This window comes from Salvelinus fontinalis, chromosome 33 (assembly GCF_029448725.1).
Source record: "Salvelinus fontinalis isolate EN_2023a chromosome 33, ASM2944872v1, whole genome shotgun sequence".
In the NCBI taxonomy this organism is placed as follows: domain Eukaryota; kingdom Metazoa; phylum Chordata; class Actinopteri; order Salmoniformes; family Salmonidae; genus Salvelinus; species Salvelinus fontinalis.
The window spans coordinates 23045848-23072442 of NC_074697.1; the positions used below are offsets into that span (position 1 = coordinate 23045848).

At 41.7% G+C, this 26595-nt stretch overlaps 1 protein-coding gene across 3 annotated transcripts in view; it reads right to left on the reverse strand.

Moving 5' to 3' along the window:
* LOC129831837 (glycerophosphodiester phosphodiesterase domain-containing protein 5-like) overlaps nucleotides 1-26595 on the reverse strand; it is a 127340-nt gene that overhangs the window by 37511 nt on the left and 63234 nt on the right. For all 3 annotated transcript variants that reach the window (XR_008755820.1, XM_055895331.1, XM_055895332.1), the window contains exon 3: nucleotides 4403-4506. Coding sequence is in view for 2 of the 3 variants with exons in the window: in XM_055895331.1 (XP_055751306.1) it covers nucleotides 4403-4506 (104 nt within the window). In the remaining variant the exon portion in view is untranslated. The remainder of the gene's footprint in view (nucleotides 1-4402; nucleotides 4507-26595) is intronic.

Consider the following 26595-nt stretch of genomic DNA (forward strand, 5'->3'; position numbering starts at 1 on the left):
CTACTCATCATTTATCTATGCATAGTCACTTTAACCCTACCTACATTTACATATTACATCAACTAACCTGTACCCCCGCACATTGACTCAGTACTGGTACCCCTTATATATAGCCTCGTTATTATTATTTTATTGTTTCGCTTTCATTTTTTATTTTTTTACTTCAGTTTATTTTGTAAATATTTTCTTAACTCTTATTTTTCTTAAAACTGCATTGTTGGTTAACAATGGCTGGGGGCGCTATTTTCACGTTCGGATGAAAAGCGTGCCCAGAGTAAACTGCCTGCTACTCAGGCCCAGATGCTAAGATATGCATATTATTAGTAGATTTGGATAGAAAACACGCAGAAGTTTCTAAAACTGTTTGAATGATGTCTGTGAGTATAACAGAACTCATATGGCAGGCGAAAACCTGAGAAAAATCCAACCAGGAAGTGGGAAATCTGAGGTTTGTAGGTTTTCCAAGTCTTTGCCTATCCAAGATACAGTGTAAATTTGGTCTGATTGCACTTCTTAAGGCTTCCAGTAGATGTCAACAGTCTATAGAACCTTGTTTCAGGCTTCTACTGTGAAGGGGGAGCGAATAAGAGCTGTTTGAACGAGGTGTCTGGCAGAATGCCATTAGTTTAGTCACGCGCGCGGCCGTGAGAGCGAGCTCTGTTCCTTTTCCTTTCTAAAGACAAAGGAATTGTCCGGTTGAAACATTATTGAAGATTTATGATAAAAAACATCCTATAGATTGATTCTATACATCGTTTGATATGTTTCTACGAACTGTATTAACTTTTTTGACTTTTCGTCTGGACTTAGTGCTCGCACGTTGTGCATTTGGATTACTGTACTAAACGTGCGAACGAAAAGGAAGTATTTGGACATAAATTATGGACTTTATCGAACAAAACAAACATTTATTGTGGAACTGGGATTCCTGGGAGTGCATTTCGATGAAGATCAAAGGTAAGTGAATATTTATAATGGTATTTCTGACTTTTGTTGACTCCCACAACATGGCGGGTATCTGTATGGTGGCTGAGCACTGTACTCAGATTATCGCATGGTGTGCTTTTGCCATAAAGCTTTTTGAAATCTGACACAGCGGTTGCATTAAGGAGAAGTACAGTGGGGAGAACAAGTATTTGAGACACTGCCGATTTTGCAGGTTTTCCTACTCACAAAGCATGTAGAGGTCTGTAATTTTTTATCATAGGTACACTTCAACTGTGAGAGATGGAATCTAAAACAAAAATCCTGAAAATCACATTGTATGATTTTTAAGTAATTCATTTGCATTTTATTGCATGACATAAGTATTTGATACATCAGAAAAGCAGAACTTAACTTCTCTAGGGTAAGGGGCAGCATTTTCACATTTGGATGAAAAGCATACCCAAATTAAACTGCCAGCTACTCATCCGCAGTAAATAAGATATGCATATTATTAGTAGATTTGGATAGAAAACACTCTGAAGTTTATAAAACTGTTTGAATCATGTCTGTGAGTATAACATAACTTATTTAGCAGGCGAAACCCCGAGGACAAACCATTCAGATTTTTTTTTTTTTTGAGGTCACTCTTTTCAATGATTTTTCATTGGGAAACCAGATTTCTAAGCGACTTGCTTCCAGTTCCTACGGCTTCCCCTGGATGTCAACAGTCTAGAGAAATTGGTTGAGGTTATTCCTTTGTGTAATGAAAAAATATGGCCATCTTGAAGTCGAGTCACTCTAGGTGTCCTGTGAGATAGAAGCGCATGACGAGAAGGCATGCTACGGTTGGTTTTAATCCTGTATTGAACACAGATCATCCAGTCTTCAATTTTATCGATTATTAACGTTAAAATATACCTAAAGTTGTATTACAAAAGTAGTTTGACATTTAGTTTACAGGTAAGTTTACAGGTAACCTTTGAGATATTTTGTCGTCACGTTTGAGCAAGTTGGAACCTGTGTTTTTCTGGATCAAACGCGCCAAATAAATTGACATTTTGGATATATATCGACGGAATTAATCGAACAAAAGGACCATTTGTGATGTTTATGGGACATATTGGAGTGCCAACAACAGAAGCTCGTCAAAGGTGAGGCATGAATTATATTTTTATTTCTGCGTTTTGTGTCGTGCCTGCAGGATTGGAACATGCTTATCTCTGTTGGTTTACAATGGTGCTATCCTCAGATAATAGCATCGTATGCTTTCGCCGAAAAGCCAATTTGAATTCTGACATGTTGGCTGGATTCACAACCAGTGTAGCTTTAATTGGGTATCTTTCATGTTTGATTTAATGAAAGTTTGATTTTATAGTAATTCATTTGAATATGGCGCTCTGCATTTTCTCAGGCTTTTTGCCAAGTGAGATAAATATATATTATATAAATATGAACTTTACCGAACAAAACATACATGTATTGTGTAACATGAATTTGAGTGTCATGTGATGAAGATCATCAAAGGTTAGCGATTCATTTTATCTCTGTTTCTGCTTTTTGTTACTGCTCTCTTTGGCTGGAAAAAGGGCTGTCTTTTTCTGTGACTCATACCTAACATAGTTTGGTGTGCTTTCGTCGTAAAACCTTTTTGAAAATCGGACACTTTGGCTGGATTTACAAGCAAAACATTACTGAACATAACGCGCCAATGTAAACTGAGATTTTTGGATATAAATATGAATTTTATCGAACAAAACATACATGTATTGTGTAACATGAAGTCCTATGAGTGCCATCTGATGAAGATCAAAGGTTAGTGATTCATTTTATCTTTATTTCTGCTTTTTCTGACTCCTCTCTTTGGCTGGAAAAAGGCTGTGTTTTTCTGTGACTAGGCGCTGACCTAACATAATCAGATGGTGTGCTTTTGTCGTAAAACCTTTTTGAAATCGGACACTGTGGTGGGATTAACAACAAGTTTCTTTAAAATGCTGTATAATACTTGTATGTTTGACGAATTTTAATTATGAGATTTCTGTTGTTTGAATTTGGCGCCCTGCACTTCCACTGGCTGTTGTCAAATCAATCCCGTTAACGGGATTTCAGCCGTAAGAAGTTAAGGGCTTGCAAGTAAGCATTGCACAGTAAGTTCTACAACGGTTGTATTTGTCGCATGAGACCAATAAGATTTTATTTGATTTAGCTGAGTTCAGCTAGGCACCAGCCGAACTGAAGCATGCTGACGCCTTTTAGAGAGTGTGTAGAGAGAGTGATGAGAAAATTAATAGGAGAGAGGAGAAGAGGAGCAGAGAGATAAGAGAATGAAAGGAGATGGAGAAAGTGGGATGAAGGGGCAGGGAGAGAAATACAGAGCAAAGGATGATGGGGGAAGCAGAGGTGACATTGAGCACTAATGAGAGGAAGAGAAAGGCGGTGGCGAACAGAGAGAGTGAGGGGAATGACCTTGGGGGGACAAAGCAAATTGCCCCTTACAAGAAGAAACAAAGCTTTGCTCTCTCTCTCAAGGCACGCACACATTGCACCAAATGTGTTTGTAGACGTCTGACTGCCAACATTTTTCACGCAATTCTAGATGTAAAATCGGTATGAGCTCGGTTTGCAAATTACACTCTGAGGTGCAAAGTGCTCTCGGCCAGCAAACGCTGTTGGTGTGTACGAGAACTTAGTTTTTAGTCTCTGTTATCTGGGTGAGAATGATTGTCAGACACAAGCTGACCTGACCGTGTGCCTGTCTGGTCTGACAGCCCAGCGTGAATTAAATGCCACTGAACACTATGAAACTACAGTACACACGGATCTGGCTGGACTAAAGCTTAGAGGCACATACTGCCATGTAGGAGTTTCTCATATCATAGTGGACTCTGGGACATAGCGTGTACATTCAATGTAGAAGGCTTTGAGGACTTGGTCAAGAGCTTGGTCAAAAGCTCAGCTAAATAAACCCAATTCATAATTTCAGTGGTAGTATATTCTTCAATTGACTACGCAATGTCTCTTGTCTCATGGCAAAACCAACACCTGAATTGTCTCCAAGTATAATTGGTTTTATGGTAACTGTGGGGAAGACATGAATGGAATAATCTGAGAGGTGATTTGGGGTCAAAGGGTATTCCTGCTTTATGTAATCATGCTCACAATAATCTGCAGTGATAGATGCCCTAAGGCCCATACATCCTCACCCATATTAGGGAAGAGGATTATCCCAAAATGTGTTGGCCAACCAATAAAAAAAAAACTCTAGAGTTAGCATTTTCAGTTTAGGCAAAAACATACGGAGACAAAATGGCAGCTTTTAAAAGTAAAACATGAATCTAAGTAATTGCCAGAGAATCAATGTAGGGGACGGTCATAGGATCATTTAGTGAACAGAACACTGACGGATGACGCCGATATACTGAGAGACATTAATCTATGAGTTGTATAACTAGCACACACACGGTACAACAGGACTCACCAGTTGAACTCATTGTAGTCGTTGTGTGCCTCCCACCAGAAGTAGAACCAAACCAGGAGCAGAGAGAAGGTGAAGAAGAGGATGAGAGACCACAGGAACTCCCACTGGGAATCAAAACACACAAAGGAAGGATTATTACCTTTACCACAGTACAATTAGTCAAATATCATCAGATTAACATAAAGCACTTTGGTCAGTGTTGTGTTGAAACAGGTGAGGAAACATTGGAATACTATTGGTACATTCACTGTATGAGCAAAGGGCTGATGAGAAAGTGCTTTCTCCACCCCAGACTGGCACACCACTTAACATTACCCCCATACGTCAACATCACAATCAACACTGACAACACAAATGCAAGCAACAATAGTCTCCTAAATATCCGGCAGAGTCATCATTGGGCAATCTGCCCTAATCCAGCCAACGTGAGAGCCAAAGACTATAATCTGGATGTAGAGAGACTGATGACGGTGCAGCCAATGCCGGCACACAAACTGATGGCTCAAACCTGGAGTCATGACAAACATTTAAAACACCATTCGCTAGCTGCATCAGATTAAGGTGGTAAACCACAAACAAATGAGGAATGGTCTGGAGAACAAGTCAATACAATAATGCTCATGTTTTATAGTGAATGTACTGTCAATTCTGTTACTAAATAATTTCACACTTCCACTTTGTGTACACATTCACAAAGCCTGCATGACCAAAGACAAACCATTCAAGCCGCTTTGCAACTGATTAAAAAGAGAGAACCACATGTCTGGTATCAGCAGAGGTAGAGGCAGTATGCAGTGTATGTGACAAATAAAACACGTGTATATGACAAATAAAATTAGATCTGAACTGTCATAGGGCGACATGGTCTCAGTAAAAAAGCAGGGGGGCTCAAAGCTCACATCCCCCCAATCCACTGTCATCCCTATCAAGTAATTACTCACATTAACTTAAATAGCCAATGAAACCATGAGCCTACTATTGGTCAGCCTTCCAATGCCACCGCAAGCTGTAATAAGAGCTCTAATAAAAGAGATACAAGATATAATGTTAGCATGCGGACATGCACACAACTTGGAAGACAATGCACAAAACGTGAGCTTTTCAAAGACAGCAAGACTGGCTGCTCTTCACACTGTATTTGTACACCAGCCCACAAATTAGCACAATCAGGCATACTCAGAGTCTGGAGGACTGGAGAACACTTAGATAGAGATGTAAAAAATATAACTGACATGACTGTCTGATTTGCAAAAAAAATTATAAAAATACAAAATAAAACACTTGTTCCAGCTCTATACATAACATTTCTTTCTCTAATAATGTTCTTACATTGCACCATCCAGAATAAGACCCAGTTGACCCTGTACTTAGCATTGCTTTGACAGGAGATATCAAGGTGATATGAGAGCACAAACAAAGCTGTCTGGACGTTCACCTTGGATGACTGTTCCATGGAGGGCATCAGCTGGCAGTAGCACAGGGTGTCAGACAGGGCCAGGTCTAATGGCTGGGTGGTGACAGATACCAGCCTGAGCCCCTTGTATACCTTCTGCCCATCTCCCTGGGCACTTGAGAGGAGAGCCTAAATGTGTTTATGTGGAGTTCAGCCCAGGCCAAACAGCAGTTTAACTAGGGGGACACTAAAGCACATGTTTGGGATGGTATGAGGATTATTACGTAACAGGATGGGGCAGATTTGGTGATTTGGGGCAGGGATTGAGATTATAGTAGTATGAGGGAAGGAAGCATGTGGGATTTGTAGGTGGTGATTATTTTTAGCCATCAATCTCTTCCGGATAAGTAATTATAAAAATCGGGGAAACAACATATGTTAAATTATTATTATTATTATTATATAGACCAGAACCTTGTTACTGTTTGACGTCTAAGTTTGAACATTAGTCATGAAGATTAGGCTATTCTCTATTTTCTGATCTAGAATATTTACTACTTCCTTCTATGACCGTACTAAGAAAATCACTTGTTCAGAAATCATAGTAATACAGACTCCAGAACAGTTACCATAGGGTTAGTTTCACATGGCTACACTTCCAAATCTCATATTGATTGCAACGTGAGAAAGCCAGACATCAAGGTAACTATAGGGTTAACCCTGTGGTAGGGAGGTGGTCCCTGTGGTGCAGGCTAGGGTCTGACTGGCAGCCCTGCTGACTGATCCAACTGTTCTGGCCCTGTCCCCCTGGCTTTTAATGACTACCCAGAAACACCTGGGAGAGGGACACCTTGAGGTCATGCAAGGTGACATTGTTCACGTGCTGATGGCAAAATGGATTACAGAGGTGACACCCCTGGGAGAGGGGACTGGATGGTCAATTAGTAGGTAGTGTTTGGACAACAAAGGAGAGAAAACATTGGGGATCCTTTTAACCTGGTTGTTTGGGAGCTAATCAAGTTGCCAGGCCAGTTATGTGAGTGGCAAAGATTGCATACAATGTGCAATAAATGTGTACGTAAATAATGTGCAATTCAAGCTTCAAATTAACATAATTTCAAACGTGTTTTGAGCATTATTAGGCTGGCTGTCACATTTTTTCCTTCAATTAATATTCAGCCAAGCCAGCATCATGTATAGTATGTGCAACGTGTACAGTATGACTGAACCTTAATCCAGTCTCACTGTTCTTCTCTGCTGCTGTTTAGGAGCTGATCAAAATCAGAGATGTCTGGCATGACACGGCCTGCCTGCCTGATGACATCACATTTGCATTCTGCAAGGCTTGCTTTATTTAGGGAGGAACATACGCCTTCAGGCCAGGGCCGACAACATAGCATTAAAAACTGCTTTCTGACTACAGTCGAAACAAGGAACCAACTCAAAATGTACTGAGCGTAATAGATCTAGTAGTCCGTTGAATCATATAATTTTTAATGATATTTGAACTTCCATTAAAAAATGAGGGAAATGAGGGATGCAACCTTTTTATTATATTTATCACAAGATGTGTCCAAGTGAGGTTAAATGGTCAATATTATCTTCCAGTCAAGAGGGGTCAGGAATATTTTTTGTAAAAGTATAGTATTTAATGGGTCTGAGAGGAAATAAAAGGTTTTAGATTGTATTGAATGGGAGGTTTTCAAGCCCAACAGAGCCGACTCATTCAGCCTTGTACTCTGCTAGTGGGAGCGGGGTGAGGAAATTACTTTCCTCTACCGAGAAGAAAAATGTATATATATTTTTTGAAATGTCATAAAAATTGCTGTACTGCTTGTCTGAAGGGCACTAGGCAGGCAGACAGCTGAATAAGGATGGAATACATCATAGCCTAAGCCTCATTGACCAACAGAGGCTAAAAATAGAGGGATGAAAAGGATCAGGGGATAATTATCTTCTGTGGAACCATAAACCCGCGTGTTACTGCTAAAAATCTGAGAGGATCCTCCACTGTCTCTCAGGACCAAATATGAGTAGATTGCAGACATGTCATCACTTAAATAGCATATTTGCATGTACAGTCGAACAAACGCCATATTCTAAATTGTTAAAACTGCAATATGTAACTTCTCTGGTGTAACCTGACCAAATTCACATAGAAATGTGTGTTGTGTCATTCTCACTGAAAGCAGTAGATATGTTCTGTATGTGCTATTTTTATGCTTCCTGTTCTTAAGTTTACTTTTTGCATCTTTTACTTTAGGTTTTGTACACCAGCTTCAAACATCTGAAAATACAATATCTTTGGTTTTTGAAAAGGTATTTCAGAGGTTTAGATGGTACAATGATTCTCTACACTACACTTGCATGGTTAGTCAAATTAACTATTAGAATTTTAGCAACCAGGAAATGCAGAGCGATTTGTGCATAGCGCATCTTTAAATTAATATTTCAAGATGGTTAGAAAAGAGCTCTACTCGTTACATCACAGTAGCTTTCTACTGACCAGTTTAGGTATAACGAGTTTAATTTTGGTGACGCAATATATTTGTATATGTTCAAGGCCATCTTGCTGTGCTGTGCCTAAATGGGTCTACTCCTCAAAAGGTGCTTGCAAGTAATCCAATTTCCTTCCTACTTGCTAGCTCCAAGGCTAGCAGAGTATTCTCTACTATTCTCCAGTGGCTCCATCTAACCAGCCAGCAGTCAGGAGTGTAGTGTTTTATGATTGTATTGGCTTTTCTCTTGTGGGGCCATTTCCTCTCGTTACCTCCCAGTACCAACATCATTATAGCGTGTGCCTCTACCCATGCCTACTAGGAGTCCAGGCTTTTATAGTGTCATTATGACTATAGATAGACCTACCAGCATTCGGCTGCACGGAAGATATCACACACAAACCTAGCATGGAGCACAGAACAGTCCACCTTTACTGCAGGTCAGCAAGCTAAAGAGCAGTCCCACGAGACGGTCATAAAATTAAAAAAATCACAGGCAGGCAAATTATAATGAATGTAGTGATGCTAAACTAGAACATCCACATATACTGTAAACTCATTATCAGGTTTAACTCCCTGTTTTAAACAGAGAAGGGGAACGTTGGATCCAAGTGCACCAGCAAGGTAATAGGAGGACAGACAGATGGGGCACATTATAAATGAATGATTCACTAACACCATGATGATGATAATATTATTAGGCTCCAGAACTCCCCTGCCCTACTGCTGTCCCATCTACAGTAGCTCCTGACTGCAGCTCGGTAGAGGAATGAGCTAATTCCACACCAACCCCTGAGGGCTGGGTCTATCAAATCAAGGATGCAGGCATTTGAAGTTCACTGGAAAGGAATCCACTGGAAGGGAATCCATGTGGACATCTAGAGCAGAGCAAGACTTTGAACTCAGAAAGTAGATGTAGAGACATTCTAGCTGAGTACTTGGAACATCGTCTTGCAGAGGTTAAGAACAATGTTTCATTAGTAGCTACACAATTGACTGCTGCCATTGCCGAAATAAATGATATAAATGTTCTGTTCATGTCTAATTTATTGCGCTACAGTATATAATGTAATCTTGTACAATATTAAAGGAATGAAGGCAATTTGTTGGACTGGCTACAGGATTATGTCTGCAGAATTAATGATGCTACAGTAAGGCACGACAATTCAAACTACATTAGCCCAGTCAAAATCCACAGAAATACTACTTTTACACATCAACAGTCCTCAGGCTAAATGGTATCCAATCCTTCAATTAAAAAAAATCCAAATTGAATAATTTGCATGAGATTTATTGAATGCACTTATTGAACACTTTGAATTACACTTATTTCACATGGCAATTCTGTGGAAGCAAGATAAGAGGTGTGAGGAAGAACCCACCAATTACCCATCATATACACACATCATGCAAACACGCTACCACACGCCAGAAGGCACACTTGGCAATATCTATTGAAATGTGTCGAGAGCGTTTTAGCCTAGAGAACCAATTCCGCCTAGTATTCACACACTCCTCAATCTCATAGGATAATGCTTTAGTTAGCTTCTGTACATTGTTGGGGTCATGATAGGGGCTGCACCAAATGTTTGATGTATTATAATTGATTATGCTTATGTTGTATTAATAGAAGGGGAAGGGCTATAAGACCCCTCCCCCTCCACATTTATAGGGTCCTAGACTACAGATTAACTATATACACTGCTCAAAAAAATAAAGGGAACACTTAAACAACACAATGTAACTCCAAGTCAATCACACTTCTATGAAATCAAACTGTCCACTTAGGAAGCAACACTGATTGACAATAAATTTCACATGCTGTTGTGCAAATGGAATAGACAAAAAGTGGAAATTATAGGCAATTAGCAAGACACCCCCAAAAAAGGAGTGATTCTGCAGATGGTGACCACAGACCACTTCTCAGTTCCTATGCTTCCTGGCTGATGTTTTGGTCACTTTTGAATGCTGGCGGTGCTCTCACTCTAGTGGTAGCATGAGACGGAGTCTACAACCCACACAAGTGGCTCAGGTAGTGCAGTTCATCCAGGATGGCACATCAATGCGAGCTGTGGCAAGAAGGTTTGCTGTGTCTGTCAGCGTAGTGTCCAGAGCATGGAGGCGCTACCAGGAGACAGGCCAGTACATCAGGAGACGTGGAGGAGGCCGTAGGAGGGCAACAACACAGCAGCAGGACCGCTACCTCAAATCTACAACTGGTAGATTTGGATAGAAAACAATGTAAAGTTTCCAAAACGGTTAAAATCGTGTCTGTGAGTATAACAGAACTGATTTGGCAGGCAAAAACCTGAGAAAAATCCATTCGGGAAGTCGTTTTTTTTTGGTTTTATAGTTTTCTATTCAATGCCACTACAGTATCCATTGACTTAGGCCTCAAATTGCAGTTCCTATGCCTTCCACTAGATGTCAACAGTCTTTAGAATTTTTTTCAGGCTTGTATTCTGAAAAATGAAGAATTAAGAGCAGTCTGAATGAGTGGACCCTAAAGTGTCAGAGCTTTTTCATGCGCGAGACCGAGAGAGTGCCTTTCTTGATTATTTAGGCTAAAAACAACCTGAGGATTGAATATAAACATCGTTTGACATGTTTCTATGAACTTTACAGATACAATTTTTTGTCTGCCTGCGTTTGAGCCTGTGGATTACTGAAGAAGACAAAAGAGGTTTTTGGATATAAAGAGACTATCGAACAAAAGGAACATTTATTGAGTAAATGATTGTCTGCTGAGTGCAACCATATGAAGATCATCAAAGGTAAGGGATTAATTTTATCTCTATTTCTGACTTGTGTAACTCTTCTACTTGGCTGGTTACTGATTGTAATGATTTGTCTGCTGGGCTATGTTCTCAAATAATCGTAAGGTTTGCTTTTGCCGTAAAGCATTTTTTAAATCTGACACCGTGGTTGGATTCACAAGAAGTTCATCTTTAAACCTATGTAAAATATGTTTTGTTTTCTGAATTTTTATAATGAGTATTTCTGTATTTGAATTTGGCGCCCAGCAGTTTCACTGGCTGTTGAAGAGGTTGGACGCTAATGTCTCACGTACCCAAGAGAGGTTAATCCCACCACAGTGTCCGATTTCAAAAAAGCTTTTCGGCAAAAGCAGAACATATCATTATGTTAGGTCAGCAACTAGTCACATAAAGCATACAGCGATTTTCCAACAAAAGAGAGGAGTCACAAAAAGCAGAAATATTGATCAAATTAATTCTTCATCAGATGACACTCCCGGGACAACATGTTACACAATACATGCATGTTTTGTTCGATCAAGTTCATATTTATATCCAAAAACCTCAGTTTACATTTGGCTTTGCCTCCAAAACATCCCGTTAATTTGCACAGAGCCACGTCAATTTACAGAAATACTGATAATAAACATTGATAAAAGATACAAGTGTTATTCACAGATTTAAAGATATACTTCTCCTTAATGCAACCGTTGTGTCAGATTTTTAAAAAACTTTACGGAAAAAGCACACCATGCAATAATCTGAGTACGGCGCTCAGAGACCAACACAACCCCAAAAGATATCCGCCATGTTGGAGTCAACATAAGTCAGAAATAGCATTATAAATATTCACTTACCTTTGTTGATCTTCATCAGAATGCACTCCCAGGAATCCCAGTTCCACAATAAATGTTTGATTTGTTCAATAAAGTCCATAATTTGTCCAAATTACTCCGGGCAGGTCCAGGCAAAGGTTCAGACGAAAAGTAATATTACAGTTCGTAGAAACATGTCAAACGAAGTATAGAATCAATCTTTAGGATGTTTTTAACATAAATCTTAAATAATGTTACAACCGGAGAATTCCTTTGTCTGTAGAAAAGCAATGGAACAGAGCTCGCTCTCACGGCCGCGCGCGTGACTAAACTAATGGCATTCTGCCAGACACCTCGTTCAAACAGCTCTTGTTCGCTCCCCCTTCACAGTAGAAGCCTGAAACAAGGTTCTAAAGACTGTTGACATCTACTGGAAGCCTTAAGAAGTGCAATCAGACCAAATGTACACTGTATCTTGGATAGGCAAAGACTTGGAAAACCTACAAACCTCAGATTTCCCACTTCCTGGTTGGATTTTTCTCAGGTTTTCGCCTGCCATATGAGTTCTGTTATACTCACAGACATCATTCAAACAGTTTTAGAAACTTCTGCGTGTTTTCTATCCAAATCTACTAATAATATGCATATCTTAGCATCTGGGCCTGAGTAGCAGGCAGTTTACTCTGGGCACGCTTTTCATCCGAACGTGAAAATAGCGCCCCCAGCCATTATTAACCAACAATGCAGTTTTAAGAAAAATAAGAGTTAAGAAAATATTTACAAAATAAACTGAAGTAAAAAAATAAAAAATGAAAGCGAAACAATAAAATAATAATAACGAGGCTATATATAAGGGGTACCAGTACTGAGTCAATGTGCGGGGGTACAGGTTAGTTGATGTAATATGTAAATGTAGGTAGGGGTAAAGTGACTATGCATAGATAAATGATGAGTAGCAGCAGTGTAAAAATGGGTGGGGGGGGGGGGGTCAATGCAAATAGTTTGGGTAGCCATTTGATTAGCTGTTCAGCAGTCTTATGGCTTTGAGGGTAGAAGCTGTTAAGAAGCCTTTTGGACCGAGACTTGGCGCTCTGGTACCGCTTGCCGTGCGGTAGCAGAGAGAACAGTCTATGACTAGGATGGCTAGAGTCTTTGGCAATTTTTAGGGCCTTCCTCTGACACTGCCTGGTATAGAGGTCCTCTGGTGAAACAGCCTGGATTCGAACATCTGGCCGTGATTGGGAGTCCCATAGGGCAGTGCACCACTGGCCTAGCGTCGTCTGGGTTTGGCCTAGGGTAGGCCGTCATTGCGTAGTTAAATGAAAAAAAGAATGTATAGTCAGCCAATTAATTTCCCTCAGGGTGACAAAAATACCCCTGGGGATAGGAGCACGACGTTGCCCTTAGGCACAGATCTAGGAGCCGCTTCCCCCCCCCCCCCCCCGAATCCAAACCTTTTCCACTAGAGGAAACACAAAACTGACATTAGATCAGTGTCAACACCTACTCCTGGTTGGCCAGTGCTGGTTTCTACGATCTTGCGCTCATCATCTCAGAGACCAAATCAGCACTAACTGTAGCCTGTCCTGATATCCATGAGACGCTACTATTGTGTAACTGGCTTCCTTCCGTCTGACAGGTTTTTATATAACCGCTCTGGGGAGTGGAGCGACGGGACCATAAATCTTAAATAATGTTACAACCGGAGAATTCCTTTGTCTGTAGAAAAGCAATGGAACAGAGCTCGCTCTCACGTGAACGAGCGTCACGAGCTCAAGGCATTCTGGCAGACCTCTGACTCTCATTCGCCACCACTTCACAGTAGAAGCATCAAACAAGGTTCTAAAGACTGTTGATCTAGTGGAAGCCTTAGGAAGTGCAAAATGACCCCATAGACACTGTGTATTCGATAGACTAAGAGTTGAAAACCTACAAACCTCAGATTTCCCACTTCCTGGTTGGATTTCTCAGGTTTTCGCCTGCCATATGAGTTCTGTTATACTCACATACATCATTCAAACATTTTTAGAAACTTCAGAGTGTTTTCTATCCAAATCTACTAATAACAACTGGGACTGAGTAGCAGGCAGTTTACTCTGGGCACGCTTTTCATCCAAATGTGAAAATGCTGCGTCCTATCCATAACAAATTAAGTAAATAAAACGGAGCACAAAAAACGGAACCAACAACATCAAAATTGTGCATCTGTCCAGTCCTGTATTAAAACACACTTCACCACTTAACACTACAGTCCAAAGTCTATCATCAATTAACTATCTGGAATATGCCAAACTTTGAAGAATGCAACTAGGGTTTGCCTGTGGATGAATCCGTGCAGGTGTTTGTACACATGCATATATACACACACACACACAAATAGTGCTATACATGCACTCAAACATATTCAGTTCGCCTTTCTGTTATGACTTTTGTTGTTTGCACTGTTGTTTTCTGTTTTCCTTGGCTTTTGTTCATTTTCTTGGTCATTGGGGGGGGGGTCTTGGAGGTGGGAAATTGATTATTTTATTGTGGGAGGGGTCCCGGATAGTTGAGGGGCAGCTCTTGGGGAAATGTGGGGGGGATCTTGGGGGGCTGGTCGCCTGGCGGTTGGGAGCTTGGGCCGGTGGCTGATGGATCGCTGGATCAGGTCCCCATTTTTGATCTTGTGGGAGATCTGTCGACGTGCCCTTGAGCAGGGCGTTGACCCTGGTTGCTTCTGTGTGTCGCTCTGGATGGGAGTCCATTAGATGACTAATGTGATGTAGTTGTTGAGGGGCTTCACTGCAAGTATATTGTATGTTTGAAATATTCAATACATGTTTTTCTTTTTTTAAGAATGCAACTAGGGACTGAAGCAGGTGTACACACAGGCCGAGCGAGCGAGCGAGCGAGAGAAGCAGCATACCATACCACTGCTGGCTTGCTTCTGAAGCTAAGCAGGGTTGGTCCTGGTCAGTCCCTGGATGGGAGACCAGATGCTGCTGGAAGTGGTGTTGGAGGGCCAGTAGGAGGCACTCTTTCCTCTGGTCTAAAAAATATCCTAATGCCCCAGGGCAGTGATTGGGGACACTGCCCTGTGTAGGGTGCGTCTTTCGGATGGGACGTTAAACGGGTGTCCTGACTCTCTGAGGTCATTAAAGATCCCATGGCACTTATCGTAAGAGTAGGGGTGTTAACCCCGGTGTCCTGGCTAAATTCCCAATCTGACCCTCAAACCATCATGGTCACCTAATAATCCCCAGTTTACAATTGGCTCATTCATCCCCCTCCTCTCCCCTGTAACTATTCCCCAGGTCGTTGCTGCAAATGAGAACGTGTTCTCAGTCAACTTACCTGGTAAAATAACGGTAAAATAAATCCTCTCCACCATCACCCACCCTTTCCTCAGGCAGTGGTCTGCCCGTCTCCTTGTTGTCCTGGGCCAGACCAGCAGCTGGTGGGGTTGTCACTGAATGTCCCACAGCTCATCACAGCCCTAATCCCTTCACAACTCTCTCAAAATCATTAGTGCGTTTCCCCACCTAGCCAACGCCCACCTATCAGACCAACAGCATTGCCCTGAGAAGATCAGGGTTAGAGGGTTCCAGCACTCTGTTCCACCACCCTCTCTCCAATTAAGACAGAACTGTCAGGAGCACCAACTGGCCGTGGCTTCACTTATTACAGAACAGAATGGCCTCTTCAGCTCTGTGGAGCTGCTGACCTTACAACTAATATGATACACTGATACCCTAGATATTTTGGTATTACCTGTTCTTTTTGGTCAGCTCTTGATCTGAAACAGCGTGTTGTCAATGGACACTCATATCTGAAGAGTTGAAAAGTTCAGGAAAACATTGGAGACCTTGATAACCTCACGGACTGGCTGGACTCACTGAACACTAGCACAGGGGAGAGAATACAGCCTCTGATAAATCACACAATGTGGTAAGAGTCACACACTGCTGCTGAAAGTGTATTTTCTCTGGTTAGCCTTTTGGACATAACACGTACTAGAAGGTAGCCTACACTTCCACCAACCAACGAAAGTTATATGATTATGGAAAACAAAATGAAAAATTGTGCTTCAAACATTCTCTAGAAGTTTGTATCCACCTTATCTTCTAAAAAGCACAAACCCATAGAATATCTTTACACAGTGCCAAGAGCTGGTGAAAAGTAAATTGAGAGGGGATGTACCGAATTAACCAAAAGAGAACCAGCCAAGTTTAATCAGTGTCATATCGATCTTTCCTTCCATAGATCTACACGCAAAGGACATTACACAGCATTAGCAATAAGGTTGATGACAAAAGAAAAACTAGCCTATTAGGTGGTTATAAAGGAAAACACCAGGCTATTTTTGCAGCCAGGCCTGGCTGTTGTTTATGTTGTTGTAAGGACACAACAGACTTTAATAACATGTCTCCTAGAGGTCGACCGATTAATCGGCTTGGCCGATTATTTAGGGCTGATTTCAAGTTTTCGTAACAATCGGTAATCGATATTTTTGGACACTGATTGTGGCCGATTATTTTTTATTTTTTTTTACACCTTTATTTAACTAGGCAAGTCAGTTAAGAACACATTCTTATTTTCAATGACGGCCTAGGAACGGTGGGTTAACTGCCTTGTTCAGGGGCAGAACGACAGATGTTTACCTTGTCAGCTCGGGGATTCGATCTTGCAACCTTCCGGTTATTAGTCCAACGCTCTAACCACCTGCCTTACATTGCACTCCATGAGGAGCCTGCGTGGCAGGCTGACTACCTGTTACGCAAGTGCAGCAAGAAGCCAAGGTAAGTTGCTAGCTAGCATTAAACTTATCTTATAAAAAACAATCAATCTTAACATAATCACTAGTTAACTACACATGGTTGATGATATTACTAGTTTATCTAGCGTGTCCTGCGTTGCATATAATCGATGCGGTGCCTGTTAATTTCTCATCGAATCACAGCCTACTTTGCCAAACGGGTGATGATTTAACAAGCGCATTCGCGAAAAAAGCACTGTCGTTGCACCATTGTGTACCTAACCATAAACATCAATGCCTTTCTTTAAAATCAATATACAAGTATATGTTTTTAAACCTGCATATTTAGTTAATATTGCCTGCTAACATGAATTTCTTTTAACTAGGGAAATTGTGTTACTTCTCTTGCGTCCCGTGCAAGCAGTCAGGGTATATGCAGCAGTTTGGGCCGCCTGGCTCGTTGCGAACTGTATGAAGACCATTTATTCCTAACAAAGACAGTAATTCATTTGCCAGAATTGTACATAATTATGACATAACATTGAAGGTTGTGCAATGTAACAGCAATATTTAGACTAATGGATGCCAACCGTTAGATAAAATACGGAACGGTTCTGTATTTCACTGAAATAAACGTTTTGTTTTTTAAATGATAGTTTCCGGATTTGACCATGTTAACTACTTTGGGGCACCCCCCCTTCTCAATTTCCGCCTAAAGACATACCCTAATCTAACTGCCTGTAGCTCAGGCTCAGAAGCAAGGATATGCATATTCTTGGTATAATTTGAAAGGAAACACTCTGAATTTTGTGGAAATGTGAATTGAATGTAGGAGACTATAACACAATAGATCTGGTAGAATAAAATACAAGGAATTAAACATACGTTTTCTGTTTTTTATTGTTGCTGCATCATCTTTCAAATGACCAAGAACAGCCAAACATACAGATAGGAGGCTGTGGATGATTTGAATGAAGATCATAAGATGGCAACAATAGCTGAGCAAAGTTTTAGACAGATAACTTCAAAAATGAGCGAGCTCAATGACATTGAGCATGAAGTCACCCAGGTGTCCCACACAAATGTACCCAAGTGGCCAAATTGGTACAGTGATACATTTTGAAGGAAATAACTATAAACAAAATACATAAATGCTATTCTAACACCCCCCCCCCCCCAACAAAAAAATTATAATATATATATATGAAAAAAAAAAATAATAAAAATAAATAATAATAAACAAACAAATAACAAGGGTAACTATTTACACATGTTCTCTTTACAATATTGTGAAGACCCTCAGTCCTCTACACAATATTGTGCTGCTGGTGCCATGGCCCATAGCAGTCTCTTTCTGCTGTAAAGCAGAGGCTTACTGAACAGGTGGTGCAGGTGATGGGGCATTTCCTGTGACAAAGCGCACAACGACGTCTCCCTACTGTGCCCTTTTTGCCCTGAAGCACATTCACGCCTGCAGAGATGAATCTGGGCAGGTGAACACCACTGGTTGTGGTGTTCACAGACTCTAGACTTTGTTTTAGCTTTTCCTGATTTATTCGCCATAATTTAAATATATAAACTTGTTGAAAATGCTATTGAATATGTACTGCTATGCGTTACACTCATGGCTCCGTCAAGTAGGATTTGCAATGGCGAATGAACCTCTTTTATGCCAAAATTTTCGACAAAGGCTGGTCTGCTCATTGGCTATCTTCCAAGCTAGATTTCAAGATGATCAGTGGTCATTGGGCCAAAATACAGTCAATCAACGATAGACCGGTCCTACCATTGGTGCGCAATGAGGTCATTGATTGGTGTCTTCTAATCGGTTTGTTTCGGTCAATACGTCCCGGGAAAAGAGCCATCATGTATGGTTGTGTTAGTAACAACCAGAGGATTGCAATGAAACCAACCATGACTGGATAAACATTTGTTTAGTGTGTGTAATTACCACGAACGCTTCGTCCAAAGTTGAATGAGATGGAAATCACGATGCAACCGGTTTACAAATGTTTCGTGTTAGGCTATAAAAATTTATTTTATCAAACAAAACGAACATTCACTGTGTAGTTAGGACACTTGGCATTGCCACCAGAGGAAGATCTTCAATGGTAAGCGATTTATTTTATTGTTATTTCTGACTTTCGTGACGCTAATGCTGTCTGGTTGTGACGCTAATGCTGTCTGGTTGGAAAATGCTAGTAATACCTGTGTGTGTGGGGCGCCGTCCTCAGAAAATCGCATATTTGCTTTTGCAGTAAACCTTTTTGAAATCTGACACAGTGGCTGGATTAATAAGACGTTCATCTTTTAAATGATGTAAGATACATGTATTTACAAGAATGTTTAATACAACGAATGGTGTATTTAAAATGTTAGCTCTCTGCAGTTTCACAGGATGTTGGCCTGGTGGGACGTTAGCGTCTCACCTACCCTAGAGAAGTTAATGTGTTTCTATGTGTTATGTTATAATTAAGTCTATGATTTGCAGTCTGACTGAGCGGAGGTAGGCAGCAGCAGGCTCGTAAGCATTCATTCAAACAGCACTTTCGTGCGTTTGCCAGCAGCTCTTCGCTGTGCTTCAAGCACCGAGCCGTTTATGAGTTCAAGCCTATCAACTCCCGAGATTAGGCTGTTGTAACCGATGTGAAATGGCTAGATAGTTAGCGGGGTGCGCGCTAATAGCGTTTCAATCGGTGACGTCACTCGCTCTGAGACCTTGAAGTAGTTGTTCCCCTTGCTCTGCAAGGGCCGCAGCTTTTGTGGAGCGATGGGTAACGATGCTTCGAGGGTGGCTGTTGTCGATGTGTTCCTGGTTCAAACCCAGGTAGGGGCGAGGAGAGGGACGGAAGCTATACTGTTTCACTGGCAATACTAAAGTGCCTATAAGAACAACCAATAGTCAAAGGTATATGAAATAGAAATGGTATGGAGAGAAATAGTCCTATAATTCCTATAATAACTACAACCTAAAACTTCTTACCTGGTAATATTGAAGACTCATGTTAAAAGGAACCACCAGCTTTCATATGTTCATGTTCTGAGCAAGGAACTTAAACGTTGGCTTTTTTACACGGCACATATTGCACTTTTACTTTCATCTCCAACACTTTGTTTTGCATTATTTAAACCAAATTGAACATGTTTCATTATTTATTTGAGGCTAAATTTATTTTAATTGATGTATTATATTAAGTTAAAATAAGTGGTCATTCAGTATTGTTGAAATTGTCATTATTACAAATAAATAAATGAAATAAAAATTGTCCGATTAGTCGGTATCGGCTTTTTTTGGTCCTCCAATAATCGGTATCGGTGTTGAAAAATCATAATTGATCGACCTCTAATGTCTACATGGAATAATTCCCCTCAATATAACCGACAATTGTAGTGGGTAAACAGTCCCCTCCTGCCGTTCTGAACTTAGCGAACTCAAAGAAAATCTGAGTAGAGACAGACAGACAGCCGGAGAGGGATTCAAACTGACAGAAAACATTTCCCTTTGGAGAGACTTGATTCAGGAAGATTAGGCTATTCCCCTCCTCGCCCAATATTAAGAGGACTTGTTTGAATGTCAGCACTACTGGAAGTGAGTGCAGACTGACTGAAAAGGTGCTTACATATGATTATTGAACTATAGAGACGGGTAGACAAGGCGCTATTAGTACAAAGGTTACCAGTTAATTTGTTTTCAAAGACAATTGATTGTGACCTCCACCAAAGGGTATTGATATAATTGCTTACCTGAATGTCTTATATGAACATAGTGCTTAAGAGTCAAATTTCATTTCACGTAATCAAATTACCATCAAAATAAATTTCCATCATTAAAATGATCAGAGATTAGAAAACCTAGGACTGATTTCTAGTCCCTCTAAAGCTTTACTAACGATCATGACAGACTATCACCATTCTCCCCTCATTCAGCTAGCCTAGCGGTTGCTGGTTTAGTCATCTCATAGAAGAGAATCATCACACAGAAGTCTGAGGATGAGTGCTGGTGCACCTGTATCACAGAACGCTCCTGGGCCCAACAACACCATCACTGCACATCACGGTTTGTGTTCCAAGGCTCTCTTGGCCCTGTCCCACGGGAATATAGAGACATCCTCCTAACGCTTGTTTACTCAGTAACTTCTACAGCTCTGACACCCTGTAAATGTGTTTTCTGCAGAGGTATTGAAGCTTTTGACCTTTTATTCTGTCAGGGAACTAAAGAAGTAATGGAAGACTTGAGAGGAAGACAAGAAAAAGCTAGCAAAGAGAATGCTCCCTCACTGCATGTTGCCTGAATGTTCCCTGCCATATTAGAATGTTGCCCATCTGGTTTTCTAGTTTAGTGCAGACTTTAGTTGCGACATAAAACGGTGATGGTAGCAAATGATTTGAACAGGATTTCAGTTTCACGTGTCTCTCATTTAACAGACCAAGTCTACAGAATTATGGTCGTTCCTAGTAAAGACTGGTAAAGACTGGCTAAATGGAAAAACTCAATTATTACTGAGGGCAGATCAGCTTGCAGTGCCAGTGACGTGGTCGGCCTTTCTACAAACCACTAACTCAAAGACCAAGTTAACAAAGAGGGAGGCTCAGGCACACTGGCCTGTTCATTATCCAGCTCTGAGAGGAGACGACGACAGCAACCACTTCTATTCTGTTCTGAATCTGGGCATTATGAAGGGAGTCCATGTCACATTAAGACCTTGGGTTTCTCATGGTCATGGTTCAGTGACGCTGCCTGTCATGTTTAAACATCACATCATGTAACTGATACCATCCTTTGATTAGCAACACTGATTGGTAACATTGGCTATTAAAGATGCATCTATGATGTCATCTGACCTGGCAGTGCTGGCACACTTAACAGGCGATCTGCCAAATGTGAGATGACTATAGTCCTCCAATACAAGGCAGCACAGCATCCATAGTTAAATGGATACTTTGGGATTTTGGCAATGAGGCCATTTACCTACTTCCCCAGAGTCAGATGAACTTGTGTATAGGATTTTCATGGCTCTGTGTCCATTATGAAGGAAGTTAGAGGTAGTTTCACAAGCCAAGGATAATTAGCACTGTGACGAAGTCTATGGTATCTGCTAGACTTCCAGTTACTGCACTAGCGCTAGTTAGCAATTGCACTAGCGCTAGTTAGAGGTCAATGTAAATTTTCCGGTGGCAATTTTTATGAATTGTTCAGCAGTCTAATGGCTTGGGAGTAGAATCTGTTGAGGAAGTTTTTGGTCCTAGACTTGGCGCTTCGGTACTACTTGCCGTGCAGTAGCAGAGAAATCAGTCTATAAATTGGGTGACTGGAGTCTCCGACAATTTTATAGGCTTTCCTCTGACACCGCCTATTATATAGGTCCTGGATGGCAGGAAGCTTGGCCCCAGTGATGTACTGGGCCGTTCGCACTACCCTCTGTAGCACCTAAGATGCCGTGCAGTTGCCATACCAGATGGTGATGCAACCGGTCAGGAAGCTCTCGATGGTGCAGCTGTAGAACCTTTAGAGGATCTGGGTGCCCATGCCAAATCTTTTCAGTCTCCTGGGAGTGAAAAGGTTTTGTCGTGTACACGACTGTCTTGGCATGTTTGGACCATGATAGTTCGTTGGTGATGTGGACACCAAGGAACTTGAAACCCTCGACCTGGTCCCCTACATCCCCATCGATGTTAATGGGGGCCTGTTTGGCCCGCCTTTTCCTGTAGTCCACGATCAGCTCCTTTGTCTTGCTCACATTGAGGGAGAGGTTGTTGTCCTGGCATCACACTGCCAGTTCTCTGACCTCCCTATAGGCCGTCTCATCGTTGTCGGTGATCAGGCCAAACCACTGTTGTGTCATCAGCAAACTTAATGATGGTGTTGGAGTCGTGTTTGGCCACGCAGTCATGGGTGAACAGGGAATACAGGAGGGGACAAAGTATACACCCTTATAACTGAGGGGCCTCAGTTATAAGGATCAGCGTGGCAGACATATTGTTGCCTACTCTTACCACCTAGCGGCGGTCCGTCAGGAAGTCCAGGATCCAGTTGCAGAGGGAGGTGTTTAGTCCCAGAGTCCTTAGCTTAGTGATGAGCTTCGTGGGCACTATGGTGTTGAATGGTGAGCTGTAGTCGATGAACAGCATTCTCACATAGTGGTTCTTTCTGTCCAGGTGAGAAAGGGCGGTGTGGAGTGCGATTGAGATTGCGTCATCTGTGGATCTGTTGGGGCGGTATGCGAATTGGAATGGTCTGGGGTGTCTGGGAGGATGCTGTTGATGTGAGCCATGACCAGCCTTTCAAAGCACTTGTAGTAGGATTCAATCTTAATCCTGTCTTGACGCTTTGCTTGTTTGATGGTTCGTCTGAGGGGATAGCGGAATTTCTTATAAGCGTCCGGATTAGTCTCCCGCTCCTTGAAAGCGGGAGCTCTAGCCTTTAGCTCGATGCGGACGTTGCCTGTAGTCCATGGCTGCAGGTTGGGATATGTACGTACAGTCACTGTGGGGAAGATGTCGTCGATGCACTTATTGATGAAGGCAATTTTTTATTTATTTATTTTTATTTTACCGTTATTTTACCAGGTAAGTTGACTGAGAACACGTTCTCATTTGCAGCAACGACCTGGGGAATAGTTACAGGGGAGAGGAGGGGGATGAATGAGCCAATTGTAAACTGGGGATTATTAGGTGACCGTGATGGTTTGAGGGCCAGATTGGGAATTTAGCCAGGACACCGGGGTTAACACCCCTACTCTTACGATAAGTGCCATGGGATCTTTAATGACCTCAGAGAGTCAGGACACCCGTTTAACGTCCCATCCGAAAGACGGCACCCTACACAGGGCAGTGTCCCCAATCACTGCCCTGGGGCATTGGGATATTTTTTAGACCAGAGGAAAGAGTGCCTCCTACACCACTTCCAGCAGCATCTGGTCTCCCATCCAGGGACTGACCAGGACCAACCCTGCTTAGCTTCAGAAGCAAGCCAGCAGTGGTATGCAGGGTGGTATGCTGCTGGCAATGACTGAGGTGGTGCATTCCTCAATGCCATTGGATAAATCCCGGAACACATTCCAGTCTGTGCTAGCAAAACAGTCCTGTAGTGTAGCATCCGCGTCATCTGATCACTTCCATATTGAGCGAGTCACTGGTACTTCCTGCTTTTGTTTTTGGTTGTAAGCAGGAATCAGTAGGATAGAATTGTGGTCAGATTTGCCAAATGAAGGGCAGGGGAGAGCTCTGTACGCATCTCTGTGAGTGGAGTAAAGGTGGTCTAGGATTTTCTTTCTTCCCTGATTGCACCTGTAACATGCTGGTAAAAATTTGGAAAAACTGATTTAAGTTTGCCTGCATTAAACTCCCCGGCCACAGGGAGAGCCGCTCCTGGGTGAGCATTTTCTTCTTTGCCTATGGCCTTATAGAGTTGGTTGAGAGCGGGCTTAGTGCCAGCTTCGCTTTGTGGTGGTAAATAGACTGCTACGAATAATACAGACGAGAACTCTTGGTAGATAGAGTACCTTATGATAAGTTGTCGACCACACTACCTCAGGTGAGCAATACCTCGAGACTTCTTTAATATTAGACATCACGTACCAGCTGTTATTGACAAAAAGACACACACCCCCACCCCTAGTCTTTCCAGAGGTAGTGTCTCTGTTCTGCGGGTGCATGGAAAATCCCGCCAGCTCTATATTGTCCATTTCTTCGTTCAGACACGTCTCGGTGAAACATAAGATGTTTCAGTTTTTAATGTCCCGTTGGTAGGATAATCTTAATAATAGGTCATCAATTTTATTTTTTAACGATTGCACATTAGCAAGAAGAACGGATGGCAGTGGGAGTTTACTCGCTCGCCTCCGGCTTCTCAGAAGGACAGCCAATCTGCGTCCCCTTTTCCGGCGTCTTTTCTTCATGCAAAAGGTGTGGATCTGGGCCTGTTCCAGTGAAAGCAGGATATCCTTTTCGTCGGACTCGTTAAAGGAAAAAAATTCTTCCAGTCCGTGGTGAGTAATCACTTTTCTGATGTCCAGAAGTTATTTTCAGTCATAAGAGACGGTAGCAGCAATATTATGTACACAATAAGTTAAAACATAAGTTACACAAAACGCAAAAAAAAATGTATGCCAATTTGTAGACTAGAAATCCAATTTAACTTAATTTTTACAGTTATACTTCTTTTACTGAGTTTTTATTCACTATACTGAATAGTTATTCATGCTTGTACATTTCAAATGTACAGTACTTCCATAATAATAGGCTCATGGGAGGAAGCAGAGAAATATGCTACTGAAACATGGCATAGTGGGGGTCTGAGGTTGGGATGCAGATTCTGGCAAAGGAGGAGACTTTTCTGTATAAACACACAGAGTAGCACCACAGCAGGTCCAATATAATCCTGTGGTACTATACACAGACAGGCTGCTGATTGGCCGATTCTCCCCCAGTGGGCCAACGCGCCCGCCACACATGGCCATGGTGGCCAAGGCGACAAACAAACACACACACACAGCTGACTCTGCAGTACCATATCTACCAGTCTCAGAGACAACAGGAAACAGAGCCACGGGATACTATTCCCACCAAAGGATGAAAAACAATTCTCCATGTGGCCTTCGACCTGTCAAACATGAATGTGCTCCATCTATCTGAAGATTTAAAGAACTCATGCAGCATTACCTTCCTGAGGGCAAATAGGGTAGGAATGAAAGGTCAAAACGTATAGCTCATCCATCCACCACTCAGCATAGCTTGCATGTTAAGCTCACAGGACGAGAGGTCATTCCTATAACTAGAAAAAGGGTACTTTGACATATTTGTGTTTGAGGTGCACGTGAGATGTAGGATGACACTGCAATACATGTTACAGTGTGTCAAATTGTATGCCACACCCGAAGGAATTTTAACTTTTAAACTCGGACAAAACAGAGATGCAGGTTCTAGGTCCCAAGAAACAAAGAGGTCTTCTGTTGAATCTGACAATTAATCTTGATGGTTGTACAGTCGTCTCAAATAAGACTGTTTCAAGGACAGCTTTTTTTCCCATCTACGTAACATTGCAAAAATCAGAAACTTTGTCCAAATGTATTCATACTTTTATCACTTCTAGGTTAGACTACTGCAATGCTCTACTTTCCGGCTTCCCAGATAAAACAGTAAATAAACTTCAGTTAGTGCTAAACACCGCTGCTAGAATCTTGACTAGAACCAAAGAAATTGATCATATTACTCCAGTGTAAACTGGCTTCCTTTTGAGGCTAGGGCTGATTTCAAGGTTTTACTGCTAACCTACAAAGCATTATAAGGGCTTGCTCCTACCTATCATTCCTATTTGGTCCTGCCGTACATACCTACACGTACGCTAAGGTCACAAGACGCAGGCCTCCTTACTGTCCCTAGAATTTCTAAGCAAACAGCTGGAGGCAGGGCTTTCTCCTATAGAGCTCCATTTTTATGGAATGGTCTGCCTATCCATGTGAGAGACGCAGACTCAGTCTCAACCTTTAAGTCTTTACTGAAGACTCATCTCTTCAGTCGGTCCTATGATTGAGTGTAGTCTGGCCCAGGTGTGTGAAGGTGAACGGAAAGGCACTGGAGCAACGAACCGCCCTTGCTGTCTCTGCCTGGCTGGTTCCCCTCTCTCTCTCCACTGGGATTCTCTGCCTCAAACCCTATTACAGGGGCTGAGTCACTGGCTTACTGGTGCTCTACCATGCCATCCCTTGGAGGTGTGCGTCACTTGAGTGGGTTGAGTTCATTTCATTTTATATTTCACCAGGTAGGCTAGTTGAGAACAAGTTCTCATTTACAACTGCGACCTGGCCAAGATAAAGCAAAGCAGTACAACACAAACAACAACAAAGTTACACATGGAATAAACAAGCATATAGTCAATAACACAATAGAAAAAAAAGAAAGTCTATATACAGTGTGCACAAAGGGCGAGGGGTAAGGCAATAAATAGGCCATAGTAGCAGAGTAATTACAATTTAGCAAATTAACACTGGAGTGATA